This window comes from Stegostoma tigrinum, chromosome 4, assembly GCF_030684315.1.
Source record: "Stegostoma tigrinum isolate sSteTig4 chromosome 4, sSteTig4.hap1, whole genome shotgun sequence".
Classification (NCBI taxonomy): domain Eukaryota; kingdom Metazoa; phylum Chordata; class Chondrichthyes; order Orectolobiformes; family Stegostomatidae; genus Stegostoma; species Stegostoma tigrinum.
The window spans coordinates 96075261-96101239 of record NC_081357.1 but is presented as its reverse complement, the minus strand read 5'-3'; the positions used below and the strand labels follow the sequence as shown (position 1 = coordinate 96101239).

The window sequence follows — 25979 nt, the reverse complement described above, 5'->3', positions numbered from 1 at the left end:
CCTATTTTATGCTTGCATGCTATGGTGACATCATATAGCAGAGGTATACCAGTGGTCCTGTGCTGGAGACTGAAGTCATAGAGGCATACGTGAATGCCCCTGTGTGTTTGATGACTCTTGGAAGCCATCTTTAATGTGACACTGCATTTCCGGTATTGGGAGGGCATACTGTACCAAAGTCTTAAATTATAGAGCATAGACATCCCTGTGCATAAAAAAATTCAGAGGCCTTTGAAATTTCGCCTCATCTCTACTTTAAGAGATTGGTGCTTTGTCCTGAGATTGTACACCTCTTTTCTAAATTCCCAGCAACAGGAAACAAAATTCTGTTGCATATCCTGGAAAGTCCTTTCAGAATCTTTTTGTTTCAATGCAATTATTGTTATTCTTCAAATTCAAATGTATACATGCCCAACCAGCTCAACCTTTCCTTAAAAGACGATCCTTTCATCCCAGGAATCCACTGAATGAATATTCTCTGTGTTGTTCGAAGTCTATGCATATTTAAATATGGACAGCAGAACTCTGCATTGTATGAAATGGACAGTCTTACCAATATCCTGTAAATAAAGGCCAACATTCAATTTGCCTTCCTAATTATTTTAGTACTTGCCTGTTAACGTTTTGTGATATATGTGCTCAACACCCAGTTCCCTCTGTACCACAGTATTCTGCAGTGTCACGTCAGTTAATTAATATTTTGCTTTTCTGTTTCACCTGCCAAACTGGACAACCTTACATTCTCCCACATTCTACTGCATCTGTCAAAGTTTTGGCTGCTCACTTAAACCATCTATATCCCTTTGCAGACTCTCTGAGCCTGATTGTCTGAGTTGACATGGGTATCGAACTCAACTCTTCAATGTGATCTCCATGCTGTAAGAGACTCTCACTCTCTTTTCATGGGGTTCATGGACTGGAAATGAGCCTGTTGCTTCCAGATAGAGGTGCAAGGTGGCAATGGATTTGGGCAGATGGCAAAGCCAACATACTTAGAAAACCCAGAGATAATGGGAACTGCAGATGCTGGAGAATTCCAAGATAATAAAATGTGAGGCTGGATGAACACAGCAGGCCAAGCAGCATCTCAGGAGCACAAAAGCTGACGTTTCGGGCCTAGACCCTTCATACCCTATATACTTAGAAAACCCGCCTTTTTTTATTAGGCCTAGTTCCAATCATGGTTGTTAGGCCCTCTTGCTCTCGCCTGCCCTACCTACCTCTCATGCCTTCTTATTATCTCCCATGCGCATTCCAAGCTTGCACCACAATACCAATACATTTTTTATCCCAATTGTCCAGTATCCATTGTGCACAAAAGTCAAGCCATCTAACCATTTTGGTAGGCCTTTGCAATGCCCATGAAATTTAAAAAAAGGCAAACATTCTGGGTTCCCTTTGGTCAACAAAATTTACCAGAAATGGGGACATGAACAGGAATCTCAGAAATTGGTCCAGCTTGTCATTTTTGCTTTTGGGGCTTCTGCCTGCATGTCAACACAAAGACACAAAAATATCTGGAATTTTTGGTTCTTCCTCTCAATTTTTTTTTCTTGCCTGTTTTTGCCATCAGCAAATTTGGCTACGATATACTTGATCAGTTCAAGTAAGACATTACCATAGATCATAAATAGTTGAGACCCCAGTACTTGCAGAAGGTTTTACTGCCTGTTTTCGTTTCTGAGTTTGCTTTCGTTCTTTAATTTCGCTCCTTCAGTACGGTCATTATAGATGACCAGATCTAAAATAGCCCACTCCATGTTTGATTCTGAAATATAATGTTCTAAGCAGTTGTCCTGAATGCACTCTGAATTCACACTCTGGGCTAAATTTGCCAGTTTAACTCCTCAACCTTGTATGAAAATTCACGTCATCCATGATTATTACGATACCTTTTACAAGCAAGTATTATTCTTTGATTTACACTCCATCCTACATTGTAGCCACTGTGAGGGAGCTTGTAAAGTACTGCCACCAGTGACTTCTTCCATTTGTTGTTTCTCATCTTCACCTAAACTGAACAATCGTGAGCCATTTTGCGGTATTAATCGTCCTTTATTAACAGAGCTTTTTCTTGTTCTTTCTGCCTATCCTTCCAACAAGTCAAATAGCCTTGAATATTTACTTCCCAAACTTAGTTTCTTTCCAACTGCCAATGTAATAACTATCATATTAAATGCTTTATTTCTATTTGTGCTTTGAATTCAGCCATCTCATTGCAAATACTGTGTAAGCTTGGATGAAGAACCTTTATTTCTCTCCTCATACCATTTTTATAAATGTGACCTGTTTGCTGGGACTGTCACATTTGTAACCCAAGTCCTTGCCTGTTACTCTTTGGCTCAGATAGTAATATCATTATTCCAACTTTCTTAGCCTTACCTCTGCAGTTGGTACCCGTGTAGACCGTGACAACTGGATCCTTTTCCACATATTGTTCCTCTCTAATCCTGAGTATGTGTCTTTAACTGTGACACCAGGTAAAGTACACAGCCTTTGAACTTCACTTTTCAATTGCAGGAAACAGTATGTATCTCCTTAACCATCCCATATCTCTTACATTGCTCTTTCTCCAAAAACCACTAACCCAATCCAACACAGTCCCCGTCATTTCAGTGATTCTCAGCTCTACAATGCTGTGGTCGTTTTCTTTGTTGTTCCTGCAGTGCCTGTTTCCATCCACAGCAACTGCAAGACATCATACTAAGGCTAAGGCTCCTCCATTGCTGCCTTCACTTTCTACAAAGCTGCTTCATTTCAAAATCACCCCAACCTGTTCCAGTCCACGGACCAAATCTGACATACTTAGCCTCAGCTGTTTATCTAACTTAGGGAACAGAGTGCCAAGGTAGTTTATCCTCCTCCCTGATTTTATTTTTGGAATTCACTCACACATTTATTGCCTATCCCCACTTGCCCTTGAGAAAGTGGTGGTGAGCTGCCTTCTTGAATAGCTGCAGCCCACATGCTGTAGGTAAATCCATAATGCTGTTAAGAGGGAATTTCCAAGATTTTGGCCCAATGACAGTGAAGGAATGGTGATATATTTCTAAGTCAGGATGGTGGGTGGCTTAGAGGGTTACTTGCAGGTGGTGGCATTCCTGTGTATCCACTGCCCTTGTCCTGCCAAATGAAAATGGTTGAGAATTTCAAAGGTGCTGTCTAAGAAACTAAATTTCTACAGTGCATATTGTAAATAGTTCAGATTGCTGCTACTGAGCAGTAGTGGTGGAGGCAGTGGATGCTTGTGGATGTGGTGCCAATCAAATAGGCTGTTTTGACTCGGATGGTGTCCAGCTGCTTGAGTATTGTTGGAGCTGAACCCATCCAGGTTAGTAGGGAGTATTCAAGCACCATCATGACTTGTTTCTTCTAGACAGTAGATGGGCTTTGGAGATTCCAGATGTGAGTTACTTGTTGCAGTATTTCTAACCTCTGACCTGCTCTTATAGCCGCTGTGTTTATATGGATAGTCCAGTTGATTTTTCCGTCAATGGTAAGCCCAAGGCCGTAGATAGGGAGGGATTCAGTGATGGTAATGCCACTGAATATAAAGGGACGGTGCTTAGATTGTCTTCATTAACTCTGAGCTTAGATTCCTTGAACCACAAATGTTTCTGCTGTCAATCATTCTCATGTTCACCAGCTCTCTTGTGCTACACCTGCTTTGTTTTCTTTTATTGTGTTTTATATAACTACTGTGTCTGAAATTCTCTGCCTGAGTTGGTGGATGCAGACACTTTAAAGAAATAGCTAGATCTGCATCTTAACTGCTGTAATCTGCAGGACTATGGGCTACGTGCAGAAAGATAGGATTAGAAAGAACATCTAGGTGTCCTTAGGTCAGCGTGGTCGAGATGATCTGAATGGCACCCACCTGTGCTGTATTATTTCTATGATTGTAAATAGATTCCAGCTTCTAAAAATATTGTCCAATAATTATTTGTTGTTAAATTAAGTGGTTTAACCAGTTAAGTTATAAATTTTGTTGACGACTGTTATCCCCACCCCTTCATTTTTGATTTATAAACTTTCTTTCACCTGAATACGCATCCCCCATAGATGGGTCTTCCAGATCCATCAGTCCCTGCATCTTGCCCCACACACCTGACATCATAAACTTTCCAACTTGGCTTCTGCTACATTGGCAATCTCACTTTCTTGTTGAGTTGATTAGCCCTCACGTCACTCACATTATCAGAAGTATTCAGTACGAAGTTGCTAGATGTGGTTAATGAAGAAACAGTAAACCCTTACAAAATCACCTGAACTAGTTTCACAAAAACCTTGATGACACAATTCCCTGGAAACTCCTTTTTCCTACCCTTTTAAATGGTCTGACAAAATGAAAACAGTGGCAATACATTATCCAGTCCACTGCCCTTATTATCCCAAACTTCAGATTTGTCCTATTCACATGTATTATAAGGTCTTTGCTGTATTCAGCATCTTTCTCCACCACTAGGATCTGCTCTGGTCTGTCCTGAGACCAGTTGTCATCCAATAACTAATTAGCCGTGTATTTACTTGTTGCTCATTGTCTGTTGTAATGCAGTGGTAGTGTATGTACCTCTAGGCTGGGAGATAGTGTAGTGGTTCAAGTCCCACCTGCTCCAAAAGTGTGTCGGAACAAGTTGATTCAAAATATTTCCACATTGAATTAAATGAGCACTTCTCATAAGGTTGAGGACACATTACCAGAATGATCTTATTTTCATTTGATCTTTAAGTGACCTTCCAAAAGAGAATACAGACATTTGTCCAAAGTGCACTGCACAGGAAACTAATACCAATGGAACTCCTTACAGTGGAAAGCTCTGTTGTTTTAGAATATTGGTACAAATACCCCAATAATAAAGACTGCTTCCCTGGCACTTTTTTTAAGCATGTGCATTTCATTTTCTAATTTCCTTGACCTCTGGTGGAGCTCAATTAACAGTCCAGAGGTTATTGCTTTTGAGGTTCTGCATTTTAATGTAGACCCAAACTCCTTAAACTGTCTCAGTAGACCACCATTCCCACTTTTATATCTGTCATTGTTTCCTACCTCTATGGACTATGACAAATGGATCTTCCCATATCTCTCCTTAGTTCACATCCTGTCACAAGGAAATCCCCTTTACCAGACAGGCAGCATAACTGTTCAGAACTTTTGGCCACAGGTATGGAAAGCATTATCTACCCTCTTGTCTTTGCCCACATGAATAATACCCTGCACCATGGTGTTATGGCCACTTTGCTCATCCACCTTGAAATTTTTGTTCCCTTCCATATGATAACATGTGTCTGTACCAGTTATTCAAATTTGAGGTTGTGGAGTCATCCATCACTATATGCTGGTTCCCCATGCCAACATGATTCATCATCTCACCTGCAGTACCTGACCATTGTCCATCTCTGGGGAGGCGATGGCCTAGTGGTATTATCACTGGGCTATGAATCCAGACGCTCGGATAATGTTCTGGGGACCAGGGTTCAAATCCCCGGTAGCATCCCAAATGGCAGATGGTCGAATTTGAATTCAGTAAAATATCTGGAATTAAGAATCTAAAGATGAGCATGAATCCATTTTCGATTGTCGGAAAAACCCATCTGGTTCACTAACGCCCTTTAGGGAAAGAAACTGCCATCCTTACTTGGTCTGGCCTGCGTGTGACTCCTGACGCACAGCAATGTAGGTGACTCTTAATAGCCCTCTGGGTAATTCGGGGTGGGCAATAAATGCAGGCCTGGCCAGCAACGCTGTCGTCTCATAAATGAATAAAGGCAAACGATCTCCAAAGTTCTGCCAAATCTAAGAGATGTGATTGTATCCACATATCAAATCTCTGATTAATTCTCCTCCCTTGTCTGTGCAGTATCTGCAGCTGAGACACCAGCTCAGCAAATCTGAGCTGAAGTTGCTTGAGCTTCAGCTGCTTAACACAAATGTAGCACATTCTACAAACATTTCCACATTTAATCTATGGTGCAGCACCTGCCCTGTCATGTTTGTCTCAAGTAAGTTACAGCCTTCTCGAGATAGTAGAAACTGCAGATGCTGGAGAATTTGAGATAACAAGGTGTAGAGCTGGATGAACACAGCAGGCCAAGTAGCATCAGAGGAGCAGGAAAGCTGATGTTCCAGGTCTCGACTCTTCTTCAGAAATGGTAGCCTTCAGGGTTGGGAGGCAAAGGTAAAAACATTCGACTGACCACTAATGGTAACATTAAAATTAATTACGACTCACACCAAATTCCTGACAGCACTTAGTTCCTGGAACACTCTGTAAGGGAGCAACTATTGCCATTTTCAGCCCTTTTCTAAATTGTAGCACCTTCTTGACAAGAGATTGTATAGGATTTTATCCCCCATCCCCTGTCACCTTAACTTTGCTTTGACCACAGAACAGTTAGTAACAGTTATTAAGACAAACACAAGTATGGCTCAAGTACAAATTGAAGGAACTGAAAGCAATATCTATGCCATGTATGTATTGCAGTGTATAGCTTCCTGCAATCAGTCCTACTGCCAGCCAGCCTCCCAATTATTGAGGGCTTTAGTAAGCCCTAACATTGAGTACAACAAGCATGCATGTCTCTCTGGCTCAAAACACAGTGCTTGAATACAGGAATTATATCAGGTGGTGTCAACAATAGCTGTGTCTGTAGCATTCTCACTTTGACATCAGAGGGCTTGGGTTCCGATCTCCACTCAGACTTCAGAATGTTAGCCTGGATTATATTCTGAGGCACAACTGCACTGTCATCTTTAAGATGAAACGGAAGCCTCCTCAGATGTTTGTAAAGTATCCCATTAGGCTATTTTGATGAAAAAGGAGAGGAGTTAACCAGGTATCCACATTAATATTTATTCCTCAGCCAGCAATACATTGGATAAACATAAGGACATAAGAAACAAGAGCAGGACTTGGCCATATGGCCCTTCGAACCCACTCCAGAGTTCAATAAGATCATAGCTGATCTTCTCATGGCCTCAGCTCCACTTACCACCCTCTCACCATAACCCTTAATTTCTTTACTATTCAAAAAAAACTACCTATCTTAGCTTTAAAAGCATTCAATGAGGAAGCCTCAACTATACCCTCACTGGGCAGGGAATTCCACAGATTCACAACCCTTTGGGTGAAGAAGTTCCTCCTCAATTCAGTACTAAATCTGGTCCCTCTAATTTTGAGGCTGTGTCCTCGTGTTCTCGTTTCCCTGCTTCTATCTTATCTATTCCCTTCATAATTTTATATGTTTCTATAAGATTCCCCGCCACCCCCGTTCTTCTAAATTCCAGTAAATATAATCCCAGTCTATTCAGCCTCTCATAAGCCAACCCCCTCAACTCTGGAATCTACCCAGCGAACCACCCCTGCACTCCCTCCAGTACCAATACATTTCTCAAGTAAGGAGACCAAAACTGTTTGCAGCACTCCAGGTGTGGCTTCACCACCACCCTATTCGGTTGCAACATAACCACCCTGCTTTTAAACTGTGTACCTGCAAACCAATGTTCTGTGATTCATAGGAAAAACAAATGATTTGCTCATGCTCTTGTTACTCTTTGTGGGATTCTGCTCTGCTCAAATTAGTGCTGGTTTATTTCATTACAGAAGGCATTTTATTGACAGTAAGCTGATTTGAGGCATCCTGAGATTGCAGAAGGCACACTGTAAAATGCAAATATTTCTTTCCTGGGCAAAGGTTCCTGAATGTGATGGTGATTTCCTGTACCTTACACAAAAACAAAATCGACAACCGGTTAATAAATAACCTTCTGACATTGCTGTTTGTGGGAGCTATTTGTCTGAAATTTGGTTTCCCTGCTTTACAGGTGACAGCAGTGACCATACTTAGAGTACCTTATTGATGACAAAGCATTTTACAATAGGATGTGGTCATGAAAAACACTGTAAGAATGGATGCTTTTCTTTTATTCATTCTCTAATGACAGGTACTTAGTAGAACGGTAATGGCTGTGGGACAACATTAGCATCTTCAGACCGATAGCTTGTCATGGCAAGAATATGGGAAAGAACCTGCATCAGTGGTTGTATCTTTCAAAAGTAATTAAAATGGCACCATACCTGCATTTTTCTTTCAGTTGTTATGAAACTGATGGAGGAACCTCCACACGTACAGCCTTCAAACTGGCATGAAGTGTACTCTACCTATAAGCCCCCCTCCCCCAACACCAATATCTGAGTTTCTCTAGTTCTGACCTGTTGCAAAGCTCTGTTCTCCATCTGTACCATTGGAGATTGCCTTTAGTCAACTAGGGAATAAGGTCTTGAATTCCTTCTCTGAGCTTCTTCACTGCTTAAAATGTATCTCTTTGGTCGAGCTCTAGGTTTTCTTCTCAATACCTCTTCAAATTAGCCTGAGAGAAAGTTGGGCTGATAATGCCCCTGTGAAGCACCTTGGGATGTTTTATTACATTGTGTAGCACAAGGAGTTGCTTAGGACCTTCCTGTTCTTACTGAGTAAATATTGAGATCAGTTGGCAAGATCTTTCATTCCTTCCATTGTCAAACTGAAATGATAATAAGCAGAGGATCATACTTGTTGCTTTTCTACCACTGTCTTGATCCACTTTATCCACTGGTGACCAAACAAAATGCTGGTAATAGGGCAGCTTATTCATGTGAGAACCCCCAGAAACAGGGTGTATGTATACACCTCATTATTATCAGCAGTTGGTAAATGGTAGTATTCTTGTCTCGGGGTTAAAAGGTCATGGCTTCAAGACTCATCTGTGAATTCAGGCATGTAATTCAAGCAGCCAGTACTTGGGGAATACTGCACTATTTCACAGATAAGTTGATAAACCCCTTAAGAGGATGTAAAAGATTTCATAGAAATAAGTATGGATGAGCAGTGGAATTCTTAGTTGTGACCTGCCCAACATTTGTCCCCCTGTCAATAAGACCAGTTAGCCACGCGACCAGACTGAACTGTTGTGTATTTCATTATTGTTTGTGAGATCTTAGAGTCGTAGAGATGTACAGCACGGAAACCAACACTTCAGCCCAACTCATCCATGCCAACCAGCTATCCTACATACATCTAGTCCTATTTGCCAGCATTTGGCCCATATCCCTGTCAAACCATCCTATTCATATACCCATCCCAGATGCCTTTTAAAAGTTGCAATTGTACCAGCCTTTCCACATTCTCTGGCAGCTCATTCCATACTCACACCACCCTCTGTGCAATGTTACCTTTTAGGTCCCTTTTAAATCTTTCTCCTCTTAGCCTAAACTTATGCCCTCTCGTTTTGGACTCCCACACCCTGGTGAAAAGACCTTTTCTATTTACCCTGTTGATGTCCCTCATGATTTTATAAACCTCTATAAGGTCACCCTTAGTCTGTGATGCTCCAGGGAAAATAGTCCCAGTCTATTCAGCATCTCCCTATAGCTCAAACCCTCCAACCCTGGCTCGCTGTTTGCAAATTGTGGTTTATTTGAATGGTGTAGTACAGAGTCATTATCTCTCCTTCATGACTGTTGTGTTTGTATACATCATAATAGTGACTGCACTTCAAGCGTATATTAGACATATTCGTGAATATATTCTGTGCTGCAAGGTTCTTTGCTTCGTTAGCTGGGATTCTTCTGTGGCTGTGCGTATGGCTGACTTTCAACTGAAGATCTCATGCCTTTGCTCCGTATTGGCAGCTCTGGGAAAACATTTTACCTATAAAGTACTAAGTTTGATCATAGTTTGAGACATTCCTCCTTCCTGAAAAATTAAACCAACTGACTATTTATGAACTCATGGAGAGCCAGAAATACCTGTAATGTGACTTCTGAGTGGTAATTTATGGAAATCTGATTATCTGTTGAGAGTGAATGATTGTTCACCAAAAAGATGGAGTAGTTTAGAGTGTTTTTTTTTCCCTGAAGAACTGCTAATGTTATTATGGGCTCCCCGAAAGAGGAAACACATCCCATGTTCTGCAACTGGGGAGAGATATTTGGGAACAGGTTACCTACCAGCTAGTTGAAAAGAAAATGGGCCTGCACATTTGCTGCTTTTAACTGAGCTGTTTTATCCTCCCAGACGCGAAAGAAGTATCTGCCGGAAATCCCAGCGCAGACACCAGACTCCAGAAAGGACAGCAACAAAGTGAAAACTGAAGAGTGTGAAGAAAGCAAAGGAAATCAAATCAATAATGTGAAAGACATTTCCAGATGTAAAACTGAAGAGTTAAAGACAGAAAAATTGGAAGATAAAGGAAAACATGGGTGAGTATTTGATAATTTAACATTACAACATCACGCTCAATTGCTTGTCCTAGTAAAGCTGCATAAACAATTGGTGTAAATCTGATGTTTTTAAATCATGGGAAGGCACATCAGCTGAATTTGTTAAAGGAGTCCAATTTGATTGGCCTGGGACAGGAATGTAATGTTGAAAATGTTCCTCCGCAGCTTGCAACAAATGGAATAGGATGCAAAGTTGTACTCACCATCAACATAAGCTTTACTTGCCAGTTACAGCCTTTTGGACGGCCTTTGTAATGGACATGATGAACCAGGCTTCTATCAGGCACTAATACTCTTGCCAGTTAGAAGGCAGGAAACAAGTAGGCAGACTTCAGTAAGAATTGTATGTGTGTTTACCATTAGAAATGAATCCAATGATAGAGGCAGGTAGAGAAAGATACAAGTGGGGTAGAGACACATGATGCAGAGAGGTAGATATGTGTAGATATGTATGTGTGTTTGTGTCCATTTCTAATTATATAGATAGATCTCTCCACCAAAGACATCAATGAGGAGATGGGACATGGTTAGAGAGAGAGTGAGCAACACAGTTTTTCTCACTGCTCAATCAGACTAGCTGATCACTGACTAATGAAGAAGGTAGTTCCAGTGCCTTTTTGATATTTTATTCGAACAGTCTGCATTGTGGCAGTGATAAAAATCGATAGGTTGTGATTGGGTTCTTAGAGTTTGAAGGAAGAAAGGAATGAATAAGCATAATGAAGTAGTCAACTCAGTATACTAACACCATATAGGAATAATTAAGTTTGAGTTTAGAAAAAAACATTGGAGACAGCAAAATCAGGATAGTAAGTAGACCGGTAACTACTTAAATCCGAGACTGGAATCTCAGCACAGGAATAGCTAATAACACAGTGAGGCTGGGTACAAGATGTTATGATCATTTGGTGTTTTTTGGTCTTGAGAGGTTTGAGAGTCATTTGACATAAAACTTGCCACGATGTTTGTCCCAACTTTATTGAATGAGTTGTGAATTAAACCAAATGTGGGGGCCGATTTGGTCACATTTAATTTAGCTTTAGGCAGTATTGTTACTTGCTCTCCTTCCGCCAATTAAAGTGCAAGCAAGACTTAGTTCTAGTTATATAGATGATTACTTTAATTAGAAGCTCATTTTAAACTCCCTTTAGAATGCATGTTGCAGTGTAGACCTGTTTGTATTTATGTTGTACTTCAGGCATGTAGAGAAGACATCTTTGAGCATGTTACAGGGCAGGGACAAGAAAGGAAGAAAAAGAGGGAGAAGTACAGAATAGAGTAAAGGACAGGCGCTGCCAAAAGGCAGAAAACTTCTTTTCCTTTTTTTAATATAACCTATTTTGTAATGAACCTGTTCAGATGTTATTACAGAACGTTGATACAGGTGCAACTTGAACCCTGTCTAGGGAGGCTCCACTACTTCGCGAGAGGGCCCTAAATATGGTCACTGCATGAATTTTCACGTCACCCATACTAATCTACTCTATATTGTTCCAATTTTAGTATCATTCAGGCTTTTTACTGGGAGTTAGATCAGTAGAATAGCACCTGCACTCAAATTCTGAGTATTATGTTGTAAAGGATGCTGGGTTACTTGTGAAATTCTCCTTGCATCTTGCATCTGTAAGTTTTGGAGTTTGCCAGCCCAATAGGGATGACCTTGAAGGTATTGAGGAGAATGCAGTGCCTGTCCTCATGACATTTTACCAGCTATGGGGAGGTTGCTCTCCCACCCAGAATTCAGGTGAGTCACTCAAGTAGCCAAAAAAGGGGCTTCATTTTGTACTACTGGCATTTGGGCAGCAGTAGGTGGACTGCTTGGAGAGCCATGGTGGCTTCCCTGTGGGCTTGGGATGGTTCGCCTTATTCGGTACCATGGCCCATAGGCAACAGTGAATGCCCTAGTGGCAACACTCCATCCTTTTCCCTCACTAATCTCCACCTCTCTCATCACCAGAGCATGCCTGATTGCTCTGTTGACCCCCAAATCCCTCACCTTGCTGTCAGAATGGCATCCAGCTCTGCAACACTCTGATGGATGGTCACCACTTCTGGTGGTGCTGTTAATAGGTAAGGGTCGCCTTCTCTCTGACTGGGAACTCCTATGGATGGGCTTCTTTTTTTTAATGGATGGAAGCCCAAAGGACAGCTCATAAATTGTTGGATGGGCCTAAAATATAGCTGAAAATCTTTCATGTTGCCTGTGATTTCTGGATTATCATCATAACTGTCAAAATTCAGTGTGTAATGTTTAATGCCACATTTATCTGCATATTCATCAAATTGTTGATTCTGTCTGATCTGAGTACTCTGACTTTAAGCTGTGATTGGCAGTGTGCCATCAACGCTATGACAAGTCATTACTGAACCTTCAAGACAACTAAACAGTTCAATAGAAAAACCAATAAATTAAAACTAAAAGTGCATTTCACTTTAAGTTACCTGGTATTACAGGGTGTAATAGACATTCTCACAGGCTTGCTGGGGTGTGAGATAGTGTTCGGGATCTCACACCTTCCACTGTGTCTACTTTGCGTCTTGGATCCAATCATCTCAGCAACTCAAACAAAATAAATTTCAAGTTTTCACCAATCTTTTGTGGACTTGCCAGTGATTCCAATACCTAAATATTTGTGAAAGATCCAAATCTTGCCACAAATAGTTCATGAAATGTAATAATTGTATTCTCACATTCTCAGAAGCAGGGGATTTTCTGACTCTCCCATTTGATTACATCCTGGAGAGATATGATTTTGGAGCTCAGCTGATTTGTACCAGCGCACACTAAGCTAGATAGAAATTAAAAGCATTACGTGAAATCACTTTCTAAACTGCATTTTTAAAATATTGCAACATTTTAAGTATTAAAATTATATGCAGCTAGTCATTAGCTTATTTTAATGCTCTTTGGGTTGATTTTGAGCTCAAGTTCTGATGTTTGCATTGTACTTAAAAGGGCAAGTGTTCAGGGTATCCTGAGTTTTGGCAGAGATCAAGTATGACAATATGATGCAGCGCAAAATAACTGTGATCAATATTATTACAAATATGAAGTGTAACAAAAGGAAATTGTTAAATATTGTTCTTAAAACATACCAATATTTTTCATTTATCTGGGGTTAGAGACGAAAGCAGTAAAGAGGATGAGGAAGATGAAGAGGATGAGGAAAATGAAGAGGAAGATGATGATGAAGAGGAGAGGGAAGAGGAGGAGGAAGAGTTTGAGTGCTATCCAGCAGGAATGAAAGTTCAAGTCAGATATGGTCGAGGAAGGAACCAAAAGCTGTATGAAGCCAGCATTAAAGATTATGATGTGGAAGGTGGAATAGTCCTATACCTTGTGCACTACTGTGGCTGGAACGTTAGGTGAGTTAAAAGTTAGAAACAACTGTTCAAGAGGAATGTCATGCAAATGAAGTCATTGCATTTTATGGACTCTTGTGCTTCTGTCACCTCTAGTAACTCATGTTAACCTTTTTAGATGATTTTCTGAGATGATTCCCCCCTTTTCCCTCCCCTCCTCCGTCTCTCGCCCCCTCCGCCCCGTCTCGCGCGCGCCCCGTCTCGCGCGCGCCCCGTCTCGCGCGCGCCCCCCCTCGCGTGCGCCCCCCCCGCGCCCTCCCCTCGCCCCGACCCTCTCGCTCTCGCTTGCTCGCTCATTCTTTTGTTCTTTTTTTTTCATTCCTTCTTTTCACTCTTCCTCTTTTTCTTGGTCCCCCTCTTGCTCACCCCCACCTTGCCTGCCCTATCCCTTTCTGACTCGCCCCCGACCCCCTATTCTTGCGCCCCCCCACCCCCACTTTCTCGACCACTCCTAGTTGGTGTAAATCTTTTGTACATCTTTATGTAATTGATACTTTTCATTTTTTACAGTTTTAAAAAAAAAAGAAGCTCCAATGCTGGTAGCCTCATTAAGTATTATACTTCCTATGCTGAAAATTGACCATATGACATGGCTGTAGCGCTTTAATTCTGATTGTCCAATTCGCAATCCACAGCTGTCAATTTGATATATTATTTCAGCATTTGGTTTTAACAGCGTGTTTCCATTCCTTGAGGGAGGGGCAAGAGGATGGATAGGACAAAAGAAACATTGGTTTATTTGACATCCAATGAGAGGTACAGATCATTGAACAGCAACAACTTATACTTAATGCAGAAAATTTAACATAGCCCTGAGGTACAGAAGGAGATGCTCAGGCAATGAACCCAAGGCCCTTCTGAGAGGTTTAAAAAAGATTCTTAAAGGTGGTGACATTTAGCGGGTTGTTTCGGCTGTCTAGGTCCCCTTGGGTCCCTTAGGATCTGGATAGCTGAAAATATGGCCATGAGTGGGAGGGCAATGAAGTTTGGACTGTGCAAAAGGGCAGAATTGGAGCAATGCAGAGGTCATACTCTGTGATTCTATATACCAGTAAACTGAAGCATAAATGGGAATGGAAGACAGGAGAGTCTAACCCTGGGCATGCTTTAATGGGCATACTGAATACTTGATACATTTAGCTTGGATTCTTAGTGCCCATGTAGCTATCATTTGGATCTATTTTGGGGAATTTGAGGTAATCAATGATAGGCTTCCTGTTAGAGCATTCTTTTTTTCAACCTTGAAAGTCTAAATATGTTAATACAGCGTACTGCAACTTTCCATGTATAATTTTCCCCAATCATTGTAACATGGATCATTTTAGTGTTTTACAAGTACCAGTATTTCTTCATGTGGAAATATTTAAAAGGGACCAAGGAGGGAACTTTTTCACGCAGAGGATGGTGCATGTCTGGAATTAATTGCCAGAGGAAATGGTAGAGGCTGATACAATTACAACATTGATATAAGAATAGGAAGCGTTTGGGGTTATGGGCCAACTGCTAGCAGATGGGACTGGATTAATTTCGGATATCAGGTTGGCATGGGCGAGTTGGACCAAAGGGTCTGCTTCCATACTTGTACACCTTTATGACTCTGAATTTCCAGAAGCAGCAGTTACAGCTTTAGTCACAATTGGGCACCAAGTTGTCAACACAGTACTCTACAGATAAGGCTTGTAAAATATTTTTCAAATATATAAATGACTGTCCTTCCTTCGTGAAATGAAACAAACTACTTAAAATGATAAAGTCCATTCAATTTTATTACTCTTGACTCTATTTGCAAACTTGCAAACTAAAAATAGATCAGTGGATTTAAACCATGTTGTGTACATGACATTCTCACGTATCTTGAGCAAAAGCATGTTTTTGTCGAATGGCAGAAGCATAATTAAACACGCCACGGACATTTGCAGGTGCACATAGCAAAATTTGATACCAGATCAGAGAAGGTGTTAAAAATAATGACCAAAATCTTGGCCAAAATGTGGGTTTAGAAGAAGGAACCATAGAGGTGGAGAAAGAGGAGATTCTACTGCCCAAGCAGCTGAATGCACAGTTGCCAATAATGAAACTGTGAAAGTCAGGGATATGTAAGAGGCCAAAATGAGAGGACGATGAAGATCTCAATGCATTGTAGGACTGAAAGAGATTACAGGGTGGAGGAGGGGTGAAACTGTGAAAAACTTTGAAAATGAGGATATCAAGGTACAGCAGACTAAGAATCGAGTAGGTTGGTGAGCGCAGGCCTCTGCTAATTGGAATATGGGCAGCAGATTTGTAATCAGCTCAAGTGTGCAGAGGATGCATGATGGAAGGACAGCCTTCTGCAATATTTGGAGATGCCAGAGCTATGCTAAGGTTTGGCTGTGAAGACGTAATGTGGGAACAGTTTGAGTAAAACATCATGTTATTTTCCCCGAACAAATTTAAGTGCAAAATTTGCTGAGCCACCAATTTGAAATGTGATATTTGGAGACTGCAGTGAGGGAAAGGTCAAAACAGTAACATCTCATGCTGATGCACTATTAGAAATTAACCTAAGAACAGGCTTCAAGCTGTTTTGTTGCAGCAAAGGCAAGTATGAAGCTAAATCATCTTGTGAACAATAATTGGAGAGGGCTGTAGGATAGAAATCCAGTTGTCTTGGTTAAATTTTAAAATCTTCAAAGTTATTTCAAAATGCAGCAGATTTCCCTAAACCTCCACAAATTTACTGAATTCTTGTAATGGTCAATGGAATACACTGTGTTTGTATGAAGAGATAATGGAGAATGCTTTGTTGCAGCTACTTGATTATCAGCTGAATTGACTACTTGTACCGATTCTGATACACTCTGTTTTGTTGTCCCCAGATAGTTATTGAAGCATTGTTTTTCAAGTCTGCTAAAATTATACAAATGTTATAAACGGGAAATAAAAGCCATTTCCAGCAGGTTCCACTTACTACCTGAACCATTTCATTAATGATATAGCTGTGTTTTTCATACCACTTAAACTGCTTTATAAAACAAGTGGTCCATTCTTAGCAGTTGTAATAATACTTCCCAAAGTTTTACTTGCAATTTTTGGCTTTGAGAGGCCACTGGAATTTGAAAACATTGTGCTTGGTTTTCTGTGTCAAAGTATCACTGTTTGGTATGACCACACAGTTGTCAATGAGCTTTGTTTTATTAACAGCTTTCCAATGTTTGCTCTAACCTGTTGCACATTTGTAGTGCAGCATCTAGTAGTTTTTAATTAGGTAGAAGTCTTCTACCTTCCAAAATATAATTAGCTAATTTCGTAAAGCAATGGTGGCTCTTTGAGGTAAATATAAGTAACTTTCATTTCCTACAAGGAGCACACAGTGAAGTTGTGATTACAGTATGAATGTTCAGGCACAACTGTTTGGAAGTTCTGAATGTCCTGCTCATGTTCGCTTGTAATCTGCGCTGTCTTTCTAACATGACTGAATTTTGATTTTGTCTGACAGGTACGATGAATGGATTAAGGCAGACAAAATAGTGCGACCTGCAGACAAAAATGTCCCAAAAATTAAACACCGAAAGAAAATAAAGGTAAGCACAATAACATGACCATTCTAAATACATTCTGTAATGGTTAAGGTTACCATGAAGGACTGTCCTTCCCAAACCTTGGATTAAATCATCACCAATTTTCTATCTTTGATGAGCGAGCAATCTTATGGTCTGGTGGGAATATAGTGACTTTACCTGTAACTGATAAAATGAAATACTAATTAAGCAGTGCAAGTATCTTGCAATGACAAAGTACTTTGTACAGAGCAATAGATTTTTTTGAGTACGAAGGGAGTTGAGGGATATGGTGAAAATGGAGATGAGATATAAAATCAACCATGATCTTATTGAATGGCCTACTTCTTCCATCTGTCATTGACATAAAGGGACAAACAACAATAGCAAAGGCCCTTGTGTTTTATAAAGAATTTCTACATCAGAATCTCAATTCTGTGGAATTGTAGCAAGGCTGGTGCCCTGGATTTTAAAATAATATAGAAATTACAATTTGAAAATGTACTATTTAGTCTAACTTGACTGTGTTTAAATCTATTCTCTACGTGAGCAGTTGTTACAATCCCACATGCCTTTTTGACCCATATTCTTTTATTCGTCTTCCATTCAACATGATGTGGTCTCTGCTTCAATCATTAAATATGATACTGCAATCCACAGCCTGCAACCTGTGTGTACAAAAGAGAAATTTCTGCTCTTTGTCCTTACAACTATGTTCTATTCCTGAGCCCCTGTTACCCTCAACATATAGAAACAGTCTGATCTCTTCATAATTTTAAGCATATTTTCAAATCTTTTAACTTCCTCTGCTCTGAGCAAAAAGTACTAATTTTTCATGATTTAAGTGCGTGCGTTTGGTCCAACATGGCAATGGTAAACTCGACTCATTACTAATGTCCTCTGTACTAGTTCAACAGTTTTCATATTGTGTAAAGCCCAAACTAAAATTGGTAGATATATAAATTTATTCTCCTTGATTTTCACCTGAACTCCATAAGACATAGGAGCAGAAATTAGGCCATTTGGCCCATCGTGTCTGCTCCGCCATTCAATCATGGCTGATAAGATCCTCGACCCTATTCTCCCAATTTCTCCCTGTAACCTTTGGTCCCCTTGACAATGGAGAACCTATATGTCTCGTTCCTAAATGTACTCAATGACCTGGCCTCCACAGCCTTCTGTTGCAGTGAATTCCATAACCAATCTCTGAAGAAGTTTCTCCTTATCTCCGTTCTAAAAGGCCTTCCCTTCACTTGAAGGCTGTGCCCTCGGGTTGGAGTCTTTCCTGCCAATGGAAACATCTTCGCAATGTCTCTCTATCCAGGCCTTTCTGTATTTTCTAAGTTTCAATTAGATTCCCCCCTCATCTTTCTAACCTCCAATGAGTATAGTCCAGAGCTTTATTTTATTCATTCATGAGATGAGGACATTGCTGGCTAGGCTAGCATTTATTGCCCATCCCTAATTGTCCAGGGGACAATTATGAGTCAACCACATTGTTGCGGATCTGGAATCATATGTAAGCCAGACCGGGTAAGGCTGGCAGTTTCCTTCCCTCATTAATGACCCAGATGGGTTTTTCCAACAATCGACAATAGACTCATGGTCATCATTAAACTCATAATTCCAGCTACTTTTATTGAATTCATATTCTACCAGCTGCCGTGGCAGGATTCGAACCCAGGTCCCCAGAACATTACCCAGGTTTCTGGATTAACATTCCAGCGTTAATACCGCTAGGCCATTGCCTCCCAGTGGACAAATCAATGGCTAATGCAGTATATTTTGGATGAATGTGAGGTTATTCACTTTGGAAGCAAAAACAAGAGAGTACATTACTACCTGAATGGCTGTAAATTGGGAGAGGGGAGTGTGCAGCAGGATCTGGGCATCCTTGTGTACCTGTTGCTGAAGGTAAACCTGCAGGTGCAGCATGCAGTAAAAAAAGGCAAATGGTATGTTGGCCTTCATTGCAAGAAGTTTTGAATACAGGAGCAGGGATAACTTGTTGCTGTTACACAGGGCCTTGGTGAGAGCACGCCTATTGGTTTCTTTTTCTGAAGATGGATGTCCTTGCTGTTGAGGGCATGCAGAAAAGGTTTACCAGGCTGATTCTGAGGATGGAGGGACTGACATATGAGGAATGATTGACTAGGTTAAGATTGTTTGAGTTCATACAAATGAAGTGGGAGGGGATCTCATAGAGACTTATAGAATTCTAACAAGACGAGACAGAGTAGATGCAGGAAGGACATTCCTGATGGTGGTGTATCCAGAACCAGGAGTCACAGTCTGAAGATTTGGGTTAGACCATTTAGGATGGAGATGAGGAGACATTTCTTCATCCAAAGAATGGCGAACCTGTGGAATTAATTACCACAGGAAGTAGTTGATTCCAAAACATTTAATATATTCAAGAGGTGACTAGATACAGCACTTAGGGCGAGTGAGATCAAAGGTTATAGGGAGAAAGTAGGATTAAGCTACTGAGTTGAAACAATCTGTCGTAATCGTGATGAATGGTGCAGCAGGTTCAAAGGCCCGAATGGCCGCCTCCTGCTCCTATCCTCTGTTTTATAGAACCTCAGAAGTACTTCCCTGCTTTTATACTCTAGTCCTCTCGGAATAACTGCCAATGTTCTATTTGCCTTCCTAACTACCAACTCAACCTGCAAGTTTACCGAAGAGAATCCTGGACGAGGATTCCTAAGTCCCTTTGCACTTCAGATTTCTGAATTTTCTTCCTCTTTAGGAAATAGTCTGTGCCTCTATTCTTCCTACCAAAGTGCATGACCTCACTCTTTCCCATGTTGTATTCCATCTCCCACTTCTTTGCCCACTCTCCTAATCTGTCCAATCCTTCTGCAGCCTCCCTGCCTCCTCAATACTACCTGTCCCTCTACCTATCTTTGTATTGTCTGCAAACTTAGCCAGAATGCCCTCAGTTTGTTCATCTAGATCATTAACATATGAAGTGAAAAGTTGTGGTCCTAATGCTAATCCTTGTGGAACACTACTAAACATCGGCTGCCTTCCTGAGAAGACTTTATACCTTCTGCCAGACAGCCAATCGGCTATCCGTGCTCATACCTTGCTTCTAATACCAAGAGCCCTTACTCACCAGCCTCCTGTGTGGCACTTTGTCAAAGGCTCTCTGGAAGTCCAGGCAGATAACATCCATTGGCTCTCCTTGGTCTAACCTGCTCGTTAGATCCTTGAAGAATTCTAACAGATTTGTCAGGCATGACCTCCCCTTGATGAAGCCAGGCTGACTTTGCCCTATCTTACCTTGCATTTCCAAGTATTCAAAAATCTCATCCTTCACAATCTTACCAACAACCAAAGTCAGGCCAATCGGCCTGTAATTTCCTGTCTCTTGTCTTATTTCCTTCTCAAACAGGAGTGTTACATTAATGATTTTCCAGTCCTTTGGGACCCTCCCTGACTCCAGTGATACCCAAAAGGTCACCACTAATGCCTCCGCCATTGCTTCAGCTATCTCCTTCAGATGGACTTTATCCCAGAGATTTGGTCCAGATGATTTATCCACTTTCACATGTTTCAGTTTTCTAGCACATCATCATTGGTAATGGCCACCATACTCATCTCTGCGCATCCCCCCTGCCCCGCACTGAGTCTCTCGAATTTTTGAGATAATGCTCATGTCTTCCACCATGAAAACTGATGCAAAATACTTATTCAGTTACTCCGCCATTTCTTTGTTCTCCGTTACTACTTTCCCAGCGTCATTTTCCAATGGCCTAATGTCCACATGTCCACTTTTGCTTCTCTTTTGTACTTTAGATATCTAAAGAAACTCTTGCAATGTTCTTTTATATTTCTGGCTAGCTTACCCTCATACTTAAACTTCTCCCTTCTTATTTTTGTTCTCATTGTCCTGTTGGTCTTCGTATGCTTCCCAATCCAGTGGCTTCCTGTGGCCCTTCGCTGCATAATGTGCTTTCTCTTTTGCTTTTATGCCGTCCCTGACTACCTTTGTGAACTATGATTGCCTCATCTTCCCTTTAGTATGTTTCTTTTACCTAGGGATGAATTTTTGATGTGTCTCCCAAATTCCTCCAAGGAACCCCTGCCATTGCTGTTCCACTCTTTCCTGCTAGGCTCTTCTTCCAGTCAATTCTGATCAGCTCCTCCCTCATGCCTCTGTAGTTGCCTTTGTTCAACCATAATACCATTACGTCTGATACCATCTTCTCTTCAAATTGCAGTGTAAATTCTATCATTATGATAGGAGATGGCAAATTTGTTGAAGTGACCAATTTTGATGCCAAAATCTTGCTTGGGAGACATTTAGTCATGGGGACAAAAGGACCATACGGAGCCCCATCTACAGCTCAGTTAATATGCAGTATGAGCAATTTCCAGTGTGGCTGACCTAGATAAATAGAAATAACGTGGCTTTATATAGGGCCGTTCAAAATAATAGGACACCTCAAAGTGCTTTACAGCCATTAAAATCTTTTTCAAATGCAATCACAGTTGTAATGCAACCGCCTTTTTGCACATAGCAAGATTCCGCAACTAGCAGTATGAACAGATAACCTGGTTTAAGTGATAGTGATCAATGTTAACCCGGGATATTGGACAGAACAAATCTATTACATTGACCAAAAGAAGCACTTGGGGCTTGATGTAACATCTCACCCAAAAGGCTAACATAGAAACACAGAAAATAAGAGAAATGCTCGACCATTAAGCCCCTTGAGTGTGCTTTACCATTCACTATGATGATACCAGCTCAGTACCTGTTTCTGCTTTCTCCCTCTCGCCTTTGAGCTTTTTGGTCCTTCAGTGTTTTCACCTCACCACTTTCTGGGGCAGTGAATTCCACAGGCTCACCACTCTCTAGGTGAAGAAATTTCTCCTTATCTTTGTTCTAAATGGCCTGCCCTGCATCAAAGAACAGTACAGGACAGGAACAGGCATTTTGCACCGCCCCCCGCCCAAGTCTTACCTACACATGACATCTTTCTAACTAGATCCTTCTGTCTCTGAGGCCCGTATCCCTTTATTCCTTGCCTTTTCGTGTATCTGTTCAGATGCCTGTTAAACATTGTTTTTGTACCTGCTTCTACTATCCCTAGCAGTACATTTCAGACATTTGTCACCCTCTGATTAAAAACATTTGCCTCTCCTCACATCTCCTTTAAACTTTCCACCTTTTACCTTAAGTCTGTGTCCCTTAGTAATTGACCTTTCTACCCTGGGAGAAATACTCTGTCTACACTTCTCATAATTTTTGAAAACTTCTGTCAAGCCTTGCCTCAGCCTCTGATGTTCAAGTGAAAACAAACCAAATTTGTCTCCATTACAAACCCACTAACTCCCACAGCTACCTGAACTGTACATCCTCACACTTCACTTCCTGTAAAGATTCTATCCCATTTTCTCAGTTCCTCCGTCTCCGACGCATATGTTTAGATGAGGCTAACTTCGACAAGGGAGCCTCTGAAATGTCCACATTCTTCCTCAACCAAGGAATCCCCAGATCCGTTGTCAACAGGTCCCTCAATCGGGTCTGACCCATCTCCCGCACTTCTGCCCTCCCCCCTTCGCTTCCCTCCCGCAACAGCGATAGGGTTCTCCTATCCTCACCTACCATCCCACCAGCATCCACATACAGAAGATCATCAGATGCCATTTCTGCCACCTCCAGCAAGATGCCACCACCAGACACATATTCCTCTCCCCTCCATGTCTGCCTTCTGCAGGGACCGTTCCCTCCGGGACACCCTGGTCCACAGTTCCTTCAACCCCAACACCTCCCCACAGCCCTACGGCACCTTCCCCTGTAACCAGCAAACGTGCAACACCTACCTTTTTATTTCCTCCCTCCCCACTATCCAAGGGCCCAAAAATACAATCCAGGTCAAGCAACACTTCCCCTGCAGGTCCAAAGATGTGGTCTACTGCATTCGCTGCTCACAATGTGGTCTCCCCTACATTGGGGAAATGAGGTGTAGACTTGGCAACCGCTTCGCAGAACATCCACATTCTGCTCGCAAAAAAGACCTTGCACTACCTATTGCCTGCCTCTTCAATGCACCACCCAGCTGTCTGGCCAACATCTCTGTCTCCGGCTTGCTGCAGTGTTCCAGTGAAGCCCAACACAAGCTGGAGGAACAACGCCTCATTTTCTGCTTTTGGGACCCTACAGCCCTCCGGACTCAATATTGAGTTCAATAATTTTAGGTCCTAAACTCTCCCATGTACCAGCCCCCCACCCTTCACACCAAGCCTTGATACCACATAGCCTGCCACTACACACCCAGTATTGTTAGTCACTAACCGTCCCCATTAACAACTACTCACCCTCCCAGCCTGATCATTAGCAACTCCGTTGTCTGTCCCACTGTCTTTCTCTCTCTTTCGGCTCTATCTTATTGTTTACTCCCTACCCCACCCACCTCCCTATTTTCTGCATATAAACTGATGTTTTCGCAGCCACCATCTGTTTTGAGGAAGGGTCACCAGACCCAAAACGCTAACTCTGTTTTCTCCTGCACAGATGCTGCCAGACCTGCTGAATTTTTCCAGCAACTGTGTTTTTGTTCCTGATTTACAGCATCTGCAGTTCTTTTGGTTCAAATTAGTCTCTTTCTAGTTAACACCCTCCAGACCAGGTAACATCCTTGTAATCCTTTTTTGTGTCCTCTCCAAAGCCTCCACGAGCTTCTGGTGATAAACTCGATGTAATGTTCTATATATGGCCTAATTAAAGTTAGAGAGTATTATAGAGCCATAGTGGCCCAAACTAGTCCATGTTGACCATGGTGCCCACTCAGCTAGCCCAATCGCCCACATTTGGTTTATATCCCTGTAAATCCTTCCCATCCATGTATATATCCAAATGGTTTTTAAATGTTGCTATTGTACTTTCCTCAACCACTTTCTCCGGCAGCCCAATCCATATAAGCACCACTCACTGCATGAAGACATTGCCCCTTGGGCCCTTCTTAAATCTATCCTCCCTCACCTTAAACCTATGCCCTCTAGCTGTCAATTCCCCATCTCCGGAAAAAAGACTATTTGAGTTCTTCCTATGTATGCCCTTCATGATTTTATACCACTCAATAAGGCCACCCCTCATTCTCCTACGTTCTAAGGAATAAAGTCCTGTTCTTGCCAAACTCTCCCTATAACTCAGGCCTACTAGTCCTGGCAACATCCTCGTCAATCTTTTTTGCACACTTTCCAATTTAACTATGTCCTTCCGATAGCAGGGTGACCGAAACTGCATTCAACATTCTCAAGTACGTCCTCACCAACGACTTATACAACTGTAACATGACATCCCAACTCCCATATTCAGTGCTTCAGCCAATGAAGACCAGCATGCTAAATGCTTTCTTCATCACCCTGTGCACCTATGACACCTCTTTCAATGGACTGTGTACTTGTACTCCTAGGTCCCTCTGTTCCACAACACTCCTCGGGATCTTAGCATTTACTGTATAAGTCCTACCTTGGTTTGACTTTCCAAAATGCAATACCTCACACTTACCTGTATTGCAGCACATTTGCCAATCCTCAGCCCACTTCCCCATCTGATCAAAATCCTTCTAAATTTTGATAACCTTCTTCGCTATCAACAATATCTCCTCATTGTGTATCATCCACAAACTTACTAATCATGCCTTGTAAATTCCCATCCAGATCATTTATGTAAATAACAAATAACAAAAGTCCCAGCACCAACCCCTATGGTACACCACTAGTCTCCAGTCTGAGAAACAACCTTCAACCATCGTCCTCGCCTTCCTCCCTTTTGAGCCAGTTTTGGATCCAAATAGCTAGCTTTCCCTGGACCTCATTCGACCTGCCGTACGGGACCTTGTCAAAACCTTCCTAAAATCCATATAGACAACATTCACTGCTCTACCCTCATCCATCCTCTTGGTTACCTCTTCGAAAAACTATGAAAGATTTGGCGGACGTGACTTCCCACACACAAATCCATGCTGACTATCCTTAATCAGAGCTTGACTGTCCAAAGTTGGTTGATCTTTAGAACAAAAGAACAAAGAAAATTACAGCACAGGAACAGGCCCTTCAGCCCTTGAAGCCTGCACCGACATGCAACCCCGTACCCTTCTGAGGACCATATCCCTCTATTCCTGTCCTGTTCATGTATTTGTCAAAACGCCATTTATAAGTCACTATAGTATCTGCTTCCACTACCTCCCCCGGCAGGGAGTTCCAAGGATACACCATCCTCTGTATAAAAGAACTTGTCTCGTACATCAACTTTAAACCTTGCTCCTCACACCTTAAACCCAGAGCCTCTGGCAACTGACTCTTCCACCTTGGGAAAAAGCTTCTGACTGTCCAGACTGTCCACCCCCTCCATAATCTGGTAGACCTCTATCAAGTCACCCGTCAACCTCCTCTGTTCCAGTGAGAATAAACCAAGTTTCTCCAACTTTCCTCATAGCTAATGCCCACCATACCTGGCAACATCCTGGTAAATCTTTTCTGTACCCTGTCCAAAGCCGCCACTATCCTTCTCGTGTGGCGACCAGAGTTGAACACAATATTCCAAATGCTACCTAACTAAGGTTCTATAAAGCTGCAACATTACTTGCCAATTTTTAAACTCCCTGCCCTGGCTAAAGAAGGCAAGGATGCCATATGGCTCGTTGACTACCTTCTCCACCTGTTTTGCCATTTTCAGTGACCTGGGTACCTGTATACCCAGATCCCTCTGCCTATCAGTACTCTTAGGGGATCTGCCATTTACTGTATACTTTCCATCTGGATTAGGTCTTCCAAAATGCATTAGCTCACATTTTTCCTG

At 41.7% G+C, this 25979-nt stretch overlaps 1 protein-coding gene across 3 annotated transcripts in view; it reads left to right on the top strand.

The window, feature by feature from the left end:
* arid4b (AT-rich interaction domain 4B) overlaps positions 1-25979 on the top strand; it is a 189830-nt gene that overhangs the window by 127219 nt on the left and 36632 nt on the right. For all 3 annotated transcript variants that reach the window (XM_048531756.2, XM_048531758.2, XM_048531759.2), the window contains 3 exons: positions 10054-10238; positions 13383-13625; positions 17101-17185. In XM_048531756.2, the coding sequence (XP_048387713.2) occupies positions 10054-10238; positions 13383-13625; positions 17101-17185 (513 nt within the window). The remainder of the gene's footprint in view (positions 1-10053; positions 10239-13382; positions 13626-17100; positions 17186-25979) is intronic.